General features: G+C 45.6%; 1 protein-coding gene across 3 annotated transcripts in view; it reads left to right on the forward strand.

Annotated features, from left to right (window-relative positions):
* LOC123969722 (equilibrative nucleoside transporter 1-like) overlaps positions 1-12,590 on the forward strand; it is a 22,958-nt gene that overhangs the window by 3,877 nt on the left and 6,491 nt on the right. For 2 of the 3 annotated variants that reach the window (XM_046047349.1, XM_046047350.1), the window contains exons 2-6: positions 6,709-6,927; positions 7,098-7,179; positions 7,357-7,529; positions 7,896-8,035; positions 10,691-10,825. In XM_046047349.1, coding sequence (XP_045903305.1) covers positions 6,902-6,927; positions 7,098-7,179; positions 7,357-7,529; positions 7,896-8,035; positions 10,691-10,825 — 556 coding nt within the window. In that variant the 5' untranslated portion in view covers positions 6,709-6,901. The remainder of the gene's footprint in view (positions 1-6,708; positions 6,928-7,097; positions 7,180-7,356; positions 7,530-7,895; positions 8,036-10,690; positions 10,826-12,590) is intronic. The other variant, XM_046047351.1, reaches the window with a different exon arrangement.

Below are 12,590 nucleotides of genomic sequence, written 5' to 3' on the forward strand. Positions count from 1 at the left end.
GGTTCCACAGGAGAGGAGCTTGATAGCTGAACGCTCTGGCTCCTAGTCTACTTTTGGAGACTCTAGGAACCACAAGTAACCCTGCATTCTGGGAGCGCAGTGCTCTGGTGGGGTAGTAAGGTACTATGAGCTCTTTAAGATAAGATGGTGCCTGACCATTAAGAGCTTTGTAGGTAAGAAGAATGATTTTAAATTCTATTCTGGATTTTACTGGAAGCCAATGCAAAGAAGCTAAAACAGGAGAAATATGATCTCTTTTCCTGGTTCCTGTCAGAACACGTGCTGCAGCATTCTGGATCAGCTGAAGAGTCTTAATGGACTTTTTCGAGCAGCCTGATAATAAGGAATTGCAGTAATCCAGCCTAGAAGTAACAAATGCATGGACTAGTTTTTCATATATACATCTCATAACCACGAGCCACATGAAATAGTGTGGGTGTGACGTAGAGCTCAAGAGTCCGTGGATGTCAGGATGTGAAAAGGAGCATGTGTGTTTAATGAGTGCGCATTGGTCAGGGAGTAAGTGTCAGATTTCTTTAAGCTTAGTTTCCTCTGTTGCTGCATGAGTGACAGATATTCTTCAGTCCATCATTTCCAACACAGGGGTCTCATTTCTAAACGCTGCGTACGTCCAAAACAGGGCTGGAAACGGTGCGGACGCCACTTCCTAAGCAAAGGTTGTGATCTCTAAAAAAGCAGAGCTGACGGGAGAATGTGTGTCCTGGAAGTAAACTCTGACCCATGCGTACGCACAAAGAAGAGAGAAGAGAAACGCCACCTCACATGGCAGAAGGATGAAACTGTTTGAAATGAAGAGGCCTACTGCTGTGTCAAATAAATCCAAATATTTCCTCTGAGCATTAACGGCTTAAAGCCTTTCTGAATAAACTCAGTCAACAGCTGATTGACTGATTTTCCCTGAAGTGGCCAATAAACATCGTTAAAGATCATTTGCAGCCAAAAAGATCCAGATTCAGGATCAGAAACACAAACAGAGATTCTGTTTCTGCAAAAGAGCCTCACATATGTTGGACAGTTTCACCAGGAATCAGATTAATTAATACTTTCATGCAGCAGTTTATTCTCCTAAATGAGGCGAACAGGAGACGAATCACATTTAAACTGATGCTGTTTTCAGCGAGAGCTTCATGTTGTTCTCACATGTTCTTATGGAGCCAAACGCTAAGCGCCAGTGTGATACAGTTCCATAAAGGAGACCCCAGGTCTGCAGTATATTGCACCTGTTTCCGTCTCTTCCATGTGGAGGTCATCTTTGCTAAAGAGTCCTGGTGCCAATAGAGGTTTAACCTTCAGCTGCAGAAGGTGGTTTGGTGTTAGGGGTTCTAGATCATTTGGGTCAGCAGACACAGTAGTGATTGGCCAATCATTGAAAATGGTTTCAACGTCATGCAGAGCCGTCTGTAGCCATGGTTTGCTGCCTCATGACAGAAAAGAGTACCTTTTCCTCTAGCCTGATGAGTCTTTCCCACACATTACATTTCTTCATTCAGCTGACGCTTTTATCCAAAGTGACTTACAGCTGCTATATATGTCAGAGGTCGTACACCTCTGGAGCAACCAGGGGTGACGTGTCTTCATCAGGGACATATTGGTGGATGGGTCACAGTGGGGAGTTGAATCACTGCGCCATCAACACCCCTCCTCCAAAGTGTGCTGCAAATGGAGGGTTGACCAACCATTTGCCTCGATTAGTCAGCAGTGCATCCTGAATCCTTTGGTGATCGAGCTTGATCCGAGCCTTTTTGTGCACCCACATATTTGGTACCACAGTCTGTTCGGGTGGTTAATAGTGGCCCTCTCCAACATAGAAACCTTTGTATGGCGTTGGTGCAGGAGTTTGGATCTGGAGTGCTCGCCATTTCCAGGTGGACATCTCGACACACCAGACATGGAAATAATACATTTCCCCAGCATCCTTTAAACTCTACGGGTCCAAAATAATCAGTGCCCACATGAGATCTGGTGCCACCTGATCCGTCGGCCATTTTCTTTTTCCCAAACCTTGGGAGCATGTGGTTCCTTCCCGAGTGCCCAACCTGCTGATGAATGTTACGCAAGATCACTTTGGATACATGTGAGTCTCTGGGAAAGATAATCGTGTTTTTCAAGCTCACTGGCAGTGCTGATTTACACATCCGTCTTCCAACTCGTAGGATGTCCTAATCAACCATTAGATCCAGTGTGCGTAAAGAGCTGTCTGCTTTAACTGACTTGCCTTTCTTTAAAAGTTCTGAGCTGAAGTAGTGCTGTTAGCAAATGCTTGACTTCTCTGCCTCATTTAAATCCTCCACGGTTTAACCATGCCCTTGTTGTCCATGTGTCGATTTCGAGTGGTCACATGAGCTTGTGTCTTCCCAAGTCGAAGCAGCAGGAGTTTTTTCAGTTTCGGCAGCCAACCCACAGCTCTCTGCACTCTTCTCTGCAGAATAGTTGTCAGTTAGGTTGCTAGAGGCATTGTTCATGTTCAAGCAATTTGCAGTGATGTTCCTTTTTTCCTCTGGGTCAGTTGGAGGTATATGGCCAAGATTCTCTGGTATGTCAGGCCATTCAGTTTCCCTTTTTAACAGGAAGTCAGGGCCGTTTAACCCTCTGGTGGAATCCCGGATGTGTAATCCACCTGAGGCATCACTTGCCGGATTGTCTTTTTTTTACATACATGCCTCTACTGACATCTGCTCCGCAGTTTTAGCTCTGTAATCCATCTTTGCCAGGGCCTTGATAGTTCTTCTAAGATGATTTCATCCCATCCACATTTTTCAATGCAGAGGTTCCGTAGGATTTGTTTGGCTTTGAGGATAAAGGGAGAAAGGAAACCCAAGGGTTCATAGATGGAACTGACGATGGAAAGGCTTGTGCGTCTGGTTGGAGCTCTGTATTTGAAGGTAAAGGCGTCCCTCTGGATGTTTCATTGGATACCTAATGCTCGTTCAAGAGGTGGTTTCTCTCTGTCCAGCTCAAGTAGTTTCACTAATTTGCCTCTGTGACTTTCAGGACTTTCTGGATGTTGCTCACCCATTTGGTCAGAGTAAAACCCCATGGGCGCATCCTTCCTGAGATCCTCGGTGAGTTTGATCACTTGCTTCTTGGAAGCCACTGACTTGAGACAGTCGTCCACATCGAGCGCATTCATGCTGTATTTGTCTGAGTTGTCTTTTCCTGCTGCACAGCAAAATTAGCAATACTTGGGGATGACACATCACCAAAGAAGTGAACCTTCATCCTGAACACTTCCAGTGGCTTAGTAACATCCGCTTTTGGCCACCCCAGAATCTGAGGAAGTCCAGATGGTCTTTATGTACCTTCGCTTGGTAGTACATCGCTTCAATGTCTGCCATTATTGCAATATGTTCCTGACGGAGCCTAAGCAGGACACCTAGAAGGAGGTTAGTCAAATCGGGACCCTTTGTATGATGAGGAGCAGTCAAACACAACTCTCAATTCCATCTTCTGTTTGTGGTAAACCCCATGATGAGGTGTATACCACACATAACCATCGCTCCTGAATTTCTTGGCAAGGTTTAATGTATGCATGGATGTTGCAAAACTACATCTTCATCCTGGAAAGGTAAAGCTAAGTCATAATATCATTGATATTCCTTTTCAGAAAAGTCCTGGCTGTACTGCCTGACTAGCAGATCCTCCAGATTATCCAATGAAATGTGATTTACTGTCACTTTAGTTGTTCCAGTTGGCTCCATTGCAGAACAAGAGTTGAGCGGGCCATTCATCATCCTAGTAGCATCTTGACTGTGTTCTGTGGCTGTTGTCGTAGTGGTCACAGAGCTACTGCCCCTTTAAAGAGCCTCTTCAAATTAGAAGTTTCTTTATTTTGATTATTTTGAAATTGGTCTTTGATTGGAAGTTGCCGCTTTAATGTGACCAAACACTGGATGGAATAAGATTTTAAACTGGGTCTCCATGAACTCAACCAGATGTTTAAGTCTAGCTTGTGTGTTTGTTCTCTGGAATCCCTCATAGGCTGTAGTCCGCCATCTTTCTCTGAGCTTGTACAGGAGCTTGGAGGATATGACATCTACCTTGACATGTATTGTACATGTCAAGGTAGATGTCATATCAAGTTCATCCATGTAGTCCAAATCCTGCATGGCCTTGCAACATTCCCTCAGATATAAGGCATGTGCATTAAGCGACTTCCTTATCCAGATAAGCATTCGCAAATTTCATTTTATCACCAAAATGTTTTTTGAACAGTTGTGTGGCTTCTGAATATCCTTTCCTCGCTTCCATGCACAGACAGCTTCGGACCAAATCCATGGCCCGATCAGATGTAAACTGTTCATGAAAGCAGAGCCTGTCCTGGCTGCTGCTAGTCTTGTCCTCTATTAAATGTTTAAATGCGTGGATGAAAACCAACCATATTTGCTATAATTTATCACCCCCTAAACTGCCTAAAGGATTCTTATCAGAACTTCCTGAACTTTTATCTAGTCTTGTTATAAACTATTACAGAGCTGTTCTTTGTGGCGATTTTAATATTCATATTGATGATCCCACCAATGTTCATTCAACTGACTTTTTAAATTCTGCCACTTCTTTTAACTTTAAACAACATGTCTATGGGCAAACACATAACTGTGCTCATACACTTGGTTTTTACCCTGGGTGTCAGCATTTCCTCTGTGGAATTACTGGATATGACTTTATCTGGCCACAAATGTGTAGTTTTAAACTGTGAATCACCACTTACTCACCAAGTTCCTCATTTACTCGCACAAAGGCTTTCAAAGTTTTGCACATTGTTTCAGAGCCAAAGCAGACACCTGTGTGATTCTCACACCAATGATCTGGCTGACCTTTTCAATCATATTTGCTTGTCTAAATATTATTGCTCCTCTAAAGGTTAGACCTAAGTCTACAGCTGGTGGGCAGCCCTGGAGAAACGACAGCATTCGCAGGAAAGCAGAGCGCAGATGGAAAAAATCCAGTTTCAAAGTTTATTACCTCAGTATGAAGGAATTATTATTAAACTACAATAACATGGTTAAGGATGCGAGAACACACTATTTTTCTGAACTCATTACTACACATAAACACAATTCCAGGTTTCTGTTTAAGACTGTGAATCAGCTGGTAAACCCAACCCCTCCTTGTGCCTCAGCTGGAAGTAATGATAGCTGTGAATTGTTTTTATCTTATTTTACCAATAAGGTGGTGTCAATCAGAGCCTCTATTACCCCCGTGGCCTCTTACTCAGAGGTTCCTCACCAGGAACAAGAGAGTTTTAACCAGTTTTTACAAAGTTTTTACTGAAAGTAATAGATTCTGTTGGGCCCCATTTGATCTCTGTTTTCAACAGCTCCCTATCTACTGGTTGTGTCCCTGATTATTTTAAAACGGCTTGCGTGAACCCACTTTTAAAAAGACCTGGTTTAGATTTTATACCAATTTCAAAACTGCCTTTTATTGCAAAGATTAGAGAAAGAATTGTGTCCAAACAGCTGCTCACTGTACTGGAAAAAAACAAAATATTTGATTTCAGTCTGGTTTTAGGAAGTACCACAGCACTGAGACTGCCCTGCTTAAAGTCACCAATGACCTTTTAATGTCTGTTGATGAAGGCATGTGCTCAGTCCTTGTACTCCTGGACCTTAGCGCTACTTTTGACACCACTGATCACAACATCATGGTGGACAGACTGAGGCACTGGGTGGGGATCTCTGGTACTGCCTTATAATGGTTTTCATCCTACCTGTCCAACAGGCCCGAGTGGGGCTGGGAACCAGTGAATGCAAGGCATTGCGGTTCCCAGTACCAGTGGAGCTGGGAACCCTATTGTATTCGTTCTCGTTTTTGTTTTTATTCTTCCGCTATAAGCAAGATAATTGAGTTTGGGCTTGGAACTCCCCCATACAAAAGCGCATATCAAAAACCTTATATCCATGCATTCGGGGGATCCAGCCGAATCTCGTGGTATAGGCCACTCCCATTTCCGCCCAGACATTTTTTTTTTTAGCAAATTCATGAACTGAAAAATTCATGAATTCATGAAACTGAAAAACCTGTTTTAATTACCTCCTCCAAAACAAGTCCGATCGGCACCAAACTAGCAAGATTGAGTCAGTTTGACAGCCTGAATAAAACCTTCAAATGTATAATCCAAACCTTTATGTCTGCTTCTTTCTGAAATCACTCTTTCATTTTTCCAAAACTTAGACAATATATCTCCAAGGAGAGCAGCTATGGACAGTGGCAGCACTGTGATAGGTCCGACAGGTCAGATAACGTATCGGACTTACACTAGCTAAGAGGGGCAAGGCTTCGTGAAGGGTCAATTGGCAAGCACTCTCTGGTCCCCCTTTGTAAATAGGCGAACCACAACTCGGTCTGCCACTCCTTCGGATCTGTTCCTGACTTCCACGCAATGTTAAAGAGGCGTGTCATCCGAGACATCCCCTCCACATCCAAAGCTTTCAGCATTTCTGGACGGATCTCTTCAACCCCCGAGCCTTTGCTACTGTGGAGTTGTTTGACTACCTCAGTGACTTTCACCAGGGAAACTGACAATGATCAGCCTCCAACTCTGCCTGTTTCATAGTGGAATAGTAGTGGCAGTAAAGTATTCAATAGTCTGTTGCTTGAAGTTTTACAGTTATTTGCTCAGGTGTGTTTTCATTTCTTTCAGCTGCTCAGAAACTCTTTGTCTTCGTCACCCTCTTTTTCTCACAGGACCTCTTCAGTCCATCAGGTCTTCAGTCAATCAGGTCTTCAGTCAATCGGGTCTTCAGTCCATCAGGTCTTCAGTCAATAAGGTCTTCAGTCAATTGGGTCTTCAGTCCATCGGGTCTTCAGTCAATCGGGTCTTCAGTCAATCGGGTCTTCAGTCCATCAGGTCTTCAAGTTTTCAGTCCATCAGTTGAAAATGGCCGCCAGCTCACCGAGAGACAAGTGACTCAAAAACTATTTAAAATATTTTCACTGTGCAGATAATTTGAGAAATCATTCAGAAGCCATAATCAGTGCTGCAGGATGTTATTCTGTTGGACGTTAGAGAAATAAACAATAACCAAACTTAAACTAGTGAAGACAGTAATTTAAAAAAAAAATGTCTCCTGCAGGTATTTTGGCGTCTGGCTGATCTTCTTCACGCTCGGTTTGGGGACGCTGCTGCCCTGGAACTTCTTCATGACTGCTACCATGGTATGACATCACTTCCTGTCTGTTGTTCATCCACACACCATCTGCTCTGAACCAGCTTTTACTTTAAAGGAGAGAAAATGTAACTTTTGTTTACAGTAAAAATACAAAAAAAACAATTTAAGGGGCTAATGGGCTTCTAAATATAATAACACCATGGTTCTGTCTGTCTGTCTCCAGTACTTCACCAGCCGTCTGAAGGACTCCTCAATGAGTCATTCTTCAGCCAATCAGACGGAGGCAGCAGGTGAGCATCGGAGCGTTCTGGAGGCCAAATTCAACAACGTGATGACGCTGTGCGCCATGCTGCCGCTGCTCCTGTGCACTTGCCTCAACTCCTTCCTGCACTCACTGTGAGTACTACAACACAGCAACACCAACAAAGAAGAGTCCTCCAACAGAAAGAGTACCGGTCCTGGGCCCTTCAGGACACACCCAGAGGACTTTTCAGGTCCTCATGGTTTTCTAACTGAGCAGACTCAAGAAGATCAGACTTTCTGCTGGCTTTCTAGGACCAAGGTTTCCAGCGGCCCCTAAAAAAATATGACAGATTTTATTTCATAAATAAATAACATAAATTATAAAGTTTATTTGTAAACAACAGGAGTTTCTTCTTCTTAATTTTATTCCTCCTCTGTGATTCCTGCTGCTGTCTGAACTGTCTGGTCCAGTTCGGACTTTATCTGGTCTCGGTTCTGAAACGCTCCTTCCTGTGTCAGTGTTTCTCAGCGCCTCCGTGTGATGGGCAGTCTGCTCGTCATCATGTCCGTCTTCATGGTCACCGCCGTCCTCGTCAAAGTTCCTCTGGAGCCGCTGCCATTCTTCTCCGTTACCATGGTGAAGATCGTCATCATCAACTGTGAGTCTGTTTGTTTGTTTACAGCCTTCGGGGTGGTGCTGCAGGGCAGTCTGTTTGATGTTTGTTTGTTTGTTTACAGCCTTCGGGGCGGTGCTGCAGGGCAGTCTGTTTGATGTTTGTTTGTTTACAGCCTTCGGGGCGGTGCTGCAGGGCAGTCTGTTTGATGTTTGTTTGTTTGTTTACAGCCTTCGGGGAGGTGCTGCAGGGCAGTCTGTTTGATGTTTGTTTGTTTGTTTACAGCCTTCGGGGCGGTGCTGCAGGGCAGTCTGTTTGATGTTTGTTTGTTTGTTTACAGCCTTCGGGGCGGTGCTGCAGGGCAGTCTGTTTGATGTTTGTTTGTTTGTTTACAGCCTTCGGGGTGGTGCTGCAGGGCAGTCTGTTTGATGTTTGTTTGTTTGTTTACAGCCTTCGGGGCGGTGCTGCAGGGCAGTCTGTTTGATGTTTGCTTGTTTGTTTACAGCCTTCGGGGCGGTGCTGCAGGGCAGTCAGTTTGATGTTTGTTTGTTTACAGCCTTCGGGGCGGTGCTGCAGGGCAGTCTGTTTGATGTTTGTTTGTTTGTTTGTTTACAGCCTTTGGGGAGGTGCTGCAGGGCAGTCAGATGTTTGTTTGTTTGTTTGTTTACAGCCTTCGGGGAGGTGCTGCAGGGCAGTCTGTTTGATGTTTGTTGGTTTGTTTACAGCCTTCAGGGCGGTGCTGCAGGGCAGTCTGTTTGTTTGTTTGTTTGTTTGTTTGTTTAAAGCCTTCGGGGCAGTGCTGCAGGGTAGTTAGTTTGATGTTTGTTTGTTTGTTTACAGCCTTCAGGGCAGTGCTGCAGGGCAGTCTGTTTGATGCTTGTTTGTTTACAGCCTTCGGGGCGGAGCTGCAGGGCAGTTAGTTTGATGTTTGTTTGTTTGTTTGTTTGTTTACAGCCTTTGGGGTGGTGCTGCAGGGCAGTCTGTTTGATGTTTGTTTGTTTGTTTACAGCCTTCGGGGTGGTGCTGCAGGGCAGTCTGTTTGTTTGTTTTTTTGTTTACAGCCTTCGGGGCGGAGCTGCAGGGCAGTTAGTTTGATGTTTGTTTGTTTGTTTGTTTGTTTACAGCCTTTGGGGAGGTGCTGCAGGGCAGTCAGATGTTTGTTTGTTTGTTTGTTTACAGCCTTCAGGGCGGTGCTACAGGGCAGTCTGTTTGATGTTTGTTTGTTTGTTTGTTTGTTTAAAGCCTTCGGGGCTGTGCTGCAGGGTAGTTAGTTTGATGTTTGTTTGTTTGTTTGTTTGTTTACAGCCTTCAGGGCGGTTCTGCAGGGTAGTCTGATGTTTCTTTGTTTGTTTGTTTAAAGCCTTCGGGGCAGTGCTGCAGGGTAGTCTGTTTGATGTTTGTTTGTTTGTTTGCTTGTTTGTTTACAGCCTTCGGGGCGAAGCTGCAGGGCAGTTAGTTTGATGCTTGTTTGCTTGTTTGTTTACAGCCTTCGGGGCGGAGCTGCAGGGCAGTTAGTTTGATGCTTGTTTGCTTGTTTGTTTACAGCCTTCGGGGCGGAGCTGCAGGGCAGTTAGTTTGATGCTTGTTTGCTTGTTTGTTTACAGCCTTCGGGGCGGAGCTGCAGGGCAGTTAGTTTGATGCTTGTTTGCTTGTTTGTTTACAGCCTTCGGGGCGGAGCTGCAGGGCAGTTAGTTTGATGCTTGTTTGCTTGTTTGTTTACAGCCTTCGGGGCGGTGCTGCAGGGCAGTCTGTTTGATGTTTGTTTGTTTGTTTGCTTGTTTGTTTACAGCCTTCGGGGCGGAGCTGCAGGGCAGTTAGTTTGATGCTTGTTTGCTTGTTTGTTTACAGCCTTCGGGGCGGTGCTGCAGGGCAGTTAGTTTGATGCTTGTTTGCTTGTTTGTTTACAGCCTTCGGGGAGGTGCTGCAGGGCAGTCTGTTTGTTTGTTTGTTTTTTTTTGTTTACAGCCTTCGGGGAGGTGCTGCAGGGCAGTCAGATGTTTGTTTGTTTGTTTGTTTAAAGCCTTCGGGGCAGTGCTGCAGGGTAGTTAGTTTGATGTTTGTTTGTTTGTTTGTTTGTTTGTTTGTTTACAGCCTTCAGGGCGGTGCTGCAGGGCAGTCTGTTTGATGTTTGTTTTGTTTGTTTGTTTAAAGCCTTCGGGGCGGTGCTGCAGGGTAGTTAGTTTGATGTTTGTTTGTTTGTTTGTTTGTTTTTTTACAGCCTTCAGGGCGGTGCTGCAGGGCAGTCTGTTTGATGTTTGTTTGTTTGTTCGTTTAAAGCCTTTGGGGCAGTGCTGCAGGGTAGTTAGTTTGATGTTTGTTTGTTTGTTTGCTTGTTTGTTTACAGCCTTTGGGGCGGTGCTGCAGGGCAGTTAGTTTATGTTTGTTTGTTTATTTGTTTACAGCCTTCGGCGCGGTGATGCAGGGCAGTCTGTTTGATGTTTGTTTGTTTGCTTGTTTGTTTACAGCCTTCGGGGTGGTACTGCAGGGCAGTTAGTTTATGTTTGTTTGCTTGTTTGTTTACAGCCTTTGGGGTGGTGCTGCAGGGCAGTCTGTTTGATGTTTGTTTGTTTACAGCCTTCGGGGCGGTTCTGCAGGGCAGTCTGTTTGATGTTTGTTTTTTTGTTTGTTTACAGCCTTCGGGGCGGTGCTGCAGGGCAGTCTGTTTGATGTTTGTTTGTTTGTTTGTTTGTTTCTTTACAGCCTTTGGGGCAGTGCTGCAGGGGAGTTTGTTTGGGATGGCTGGGCTGCTGCCGGCTTTGTATACGACTCCCATAATGAGCGGTCAGGGACTCGCTGGAACATTCGCCGCCTTCGCCATGATTTGCGCCATCGCAAGTCTGATCAATAATTCATCTGATTTAGTGTCATTTTAGAAAAATATCTCTTCTCTTTATTGATTTGTTTATTTTCTACTATTGAAGATAAATAATTATTTCTCCTTTCATCGCCTCCTCTCCTCTTGCCTCCTTTCTTGTCTCCTTTCCTCCCCTCCTCTTCTCTTGCCTCCTCCCCTTCCTTCCTCTCCTCTTGTCTCCTTTCCTTCCTTCCTCTCCTCTTGTCTTCTTTCTTATCTCCTTTCCTCCCCTCCTCTCCTCTTGCCTCCTCCCCTCCTTCCTCTCCTCTTGCCTCCTTTCTTATCTCCCATCCTCCCCTCCTTTCCTTCCTTCTTCTTCTCTTGTCTCCTTTCTTATCTCCTTTCCTCCCCTCCTCTCCTCTTGCTTCCTTTCCTTTCTTCCTCTCCTCTTGCCTCCTCCCCTTCCTTCCTCTCCTCTTGCTTCCTTTCCTTTCTTCCTCTCCTCTTGCCTCCACCCCTTCCTTCCTCTCCTCTTGCTTCCTTTCCTTCCTTCCTCTCCTCTTATCTCCTTTCCTCCCCTCCTCTCCGCTTGCCTCCTTTCCTTCCTTCCTCTCCTCTTGTCTCCTTTCTTGTCTCCTTTCTTGTCTCCTTTCCTCCCCTCCTCTCCTCTTGCCTCTTCCCCTTCCTTCCTCTCCTCTTGCTTCCTTTCCTTTCTTCCTCTCCTCTTGCCTCCTCCCCTTCCTTCCTCTCCTCTTGCTTCCTTTCCTTTCTTCCTCTCCTCTTGTCTCCTTTTCTCTCCTCCTCTCCTCGTGCCTCCTTTCCTTCCTTCCTCTCCTCTTGTCTCCTTTCTTGTCTCCTTTCTTGTCTCCTTTCCTCCCCTCCTCTCCTCTTGCCTCTTCCCCTTCCTTCCTCTCCTCTTGCTTCCTTTCCTTTCTTCCTCTCCTCTTGCCTCCTCCCCTTCCTTCCTCTCCTCTTGCTTCCTTTCCTTTCTTCCTCTCCTCTTGTCTCCTTTTCTCTCCTCCTCTCCTCGTGCCTCCTTTCCTTCCTTCCTCTCCTCTTGTCTCCTTTCTTGTCTCCTTTCTTGTCTCCTTTCCTCCCCTCCTCTCCTCTTGCCTCTTCCCCTTCCTTCCTCTCCTCTTGCTTCCTTTCCTTTCTTCCTCTCCTCTTGCCTCCTCCCCTTCCTTCCTCTCCTCTTGCTTCCTTTCCTTTCTTCCTCTCCTCTTGTCTCCTTTTCTCTCCTCCTCTCCTCGTGCCTCCTTTCCTTCCTTCCTCTCCTCTTGTCTCCTTTCTTGTCTCCTTTCTTGTCTCCTTTCCTCCCCTCCTCTCCTCTTGCCTCTTCCCCTTCCTTCCTCTCCTCTTGCTTCCTTTCCTTTCTTCCTCTCCTCTTGCCTCCTCCCCTTCCTTCCTCTCCTCTTGCTTCCTTTCCTTTCTTCCTCTCCTCTTGTCTCCTTTTCTCTCCTCCTCTCCTCGTGCCTCCTTTCCTTCCTTCCTCTCCTCTTGTCTCCTTTCTTGTCTCCTTTCTTGTCTCCTTTCCTCCCCTCCTCTCCTCTTGCCTCTTCCCCTTCCTTCCTCTCCTCTTGCTTCCTTTCCTTTCTTCCTCTCCTCTTGCCTCCTCCCCTTCCTTCCTCTCCTCTTGCTTCCTTTCCTTTCTTCCTCTCCTCTTGTCTCCTTTTCTCTCCTCCTCTCCTCGTGCCTCCTTTCCTTCCTTCCTCTCCTCTTGTCTCCTTTCCTCCCCTCCTCTCCTCTTGCTTCCTTTCCTTCCTTCCTCTCCTCTTGTCTCCTTTCTTCTCTCCTTTCTTTCGCTCC

The sequence above is a fragment of the Micropterus dolomieu genome, linkage group LG04 (genome assembly GCF_021292245.1).
Source record: "Micropterus dolomieu isolate WLL.071019.BEF.003 ecotype Adirondacks linkage group LG04, ASM2129224v1, whole genome shotgun sequence".
NCBI classification, from domain to species: domain Eukaryota; kingdom Metazoa; phylum Chordata; class Actinopteri; order Centrarchiformes; family Centrarchidae; genus Micropterus; species Micropterus dolomieu.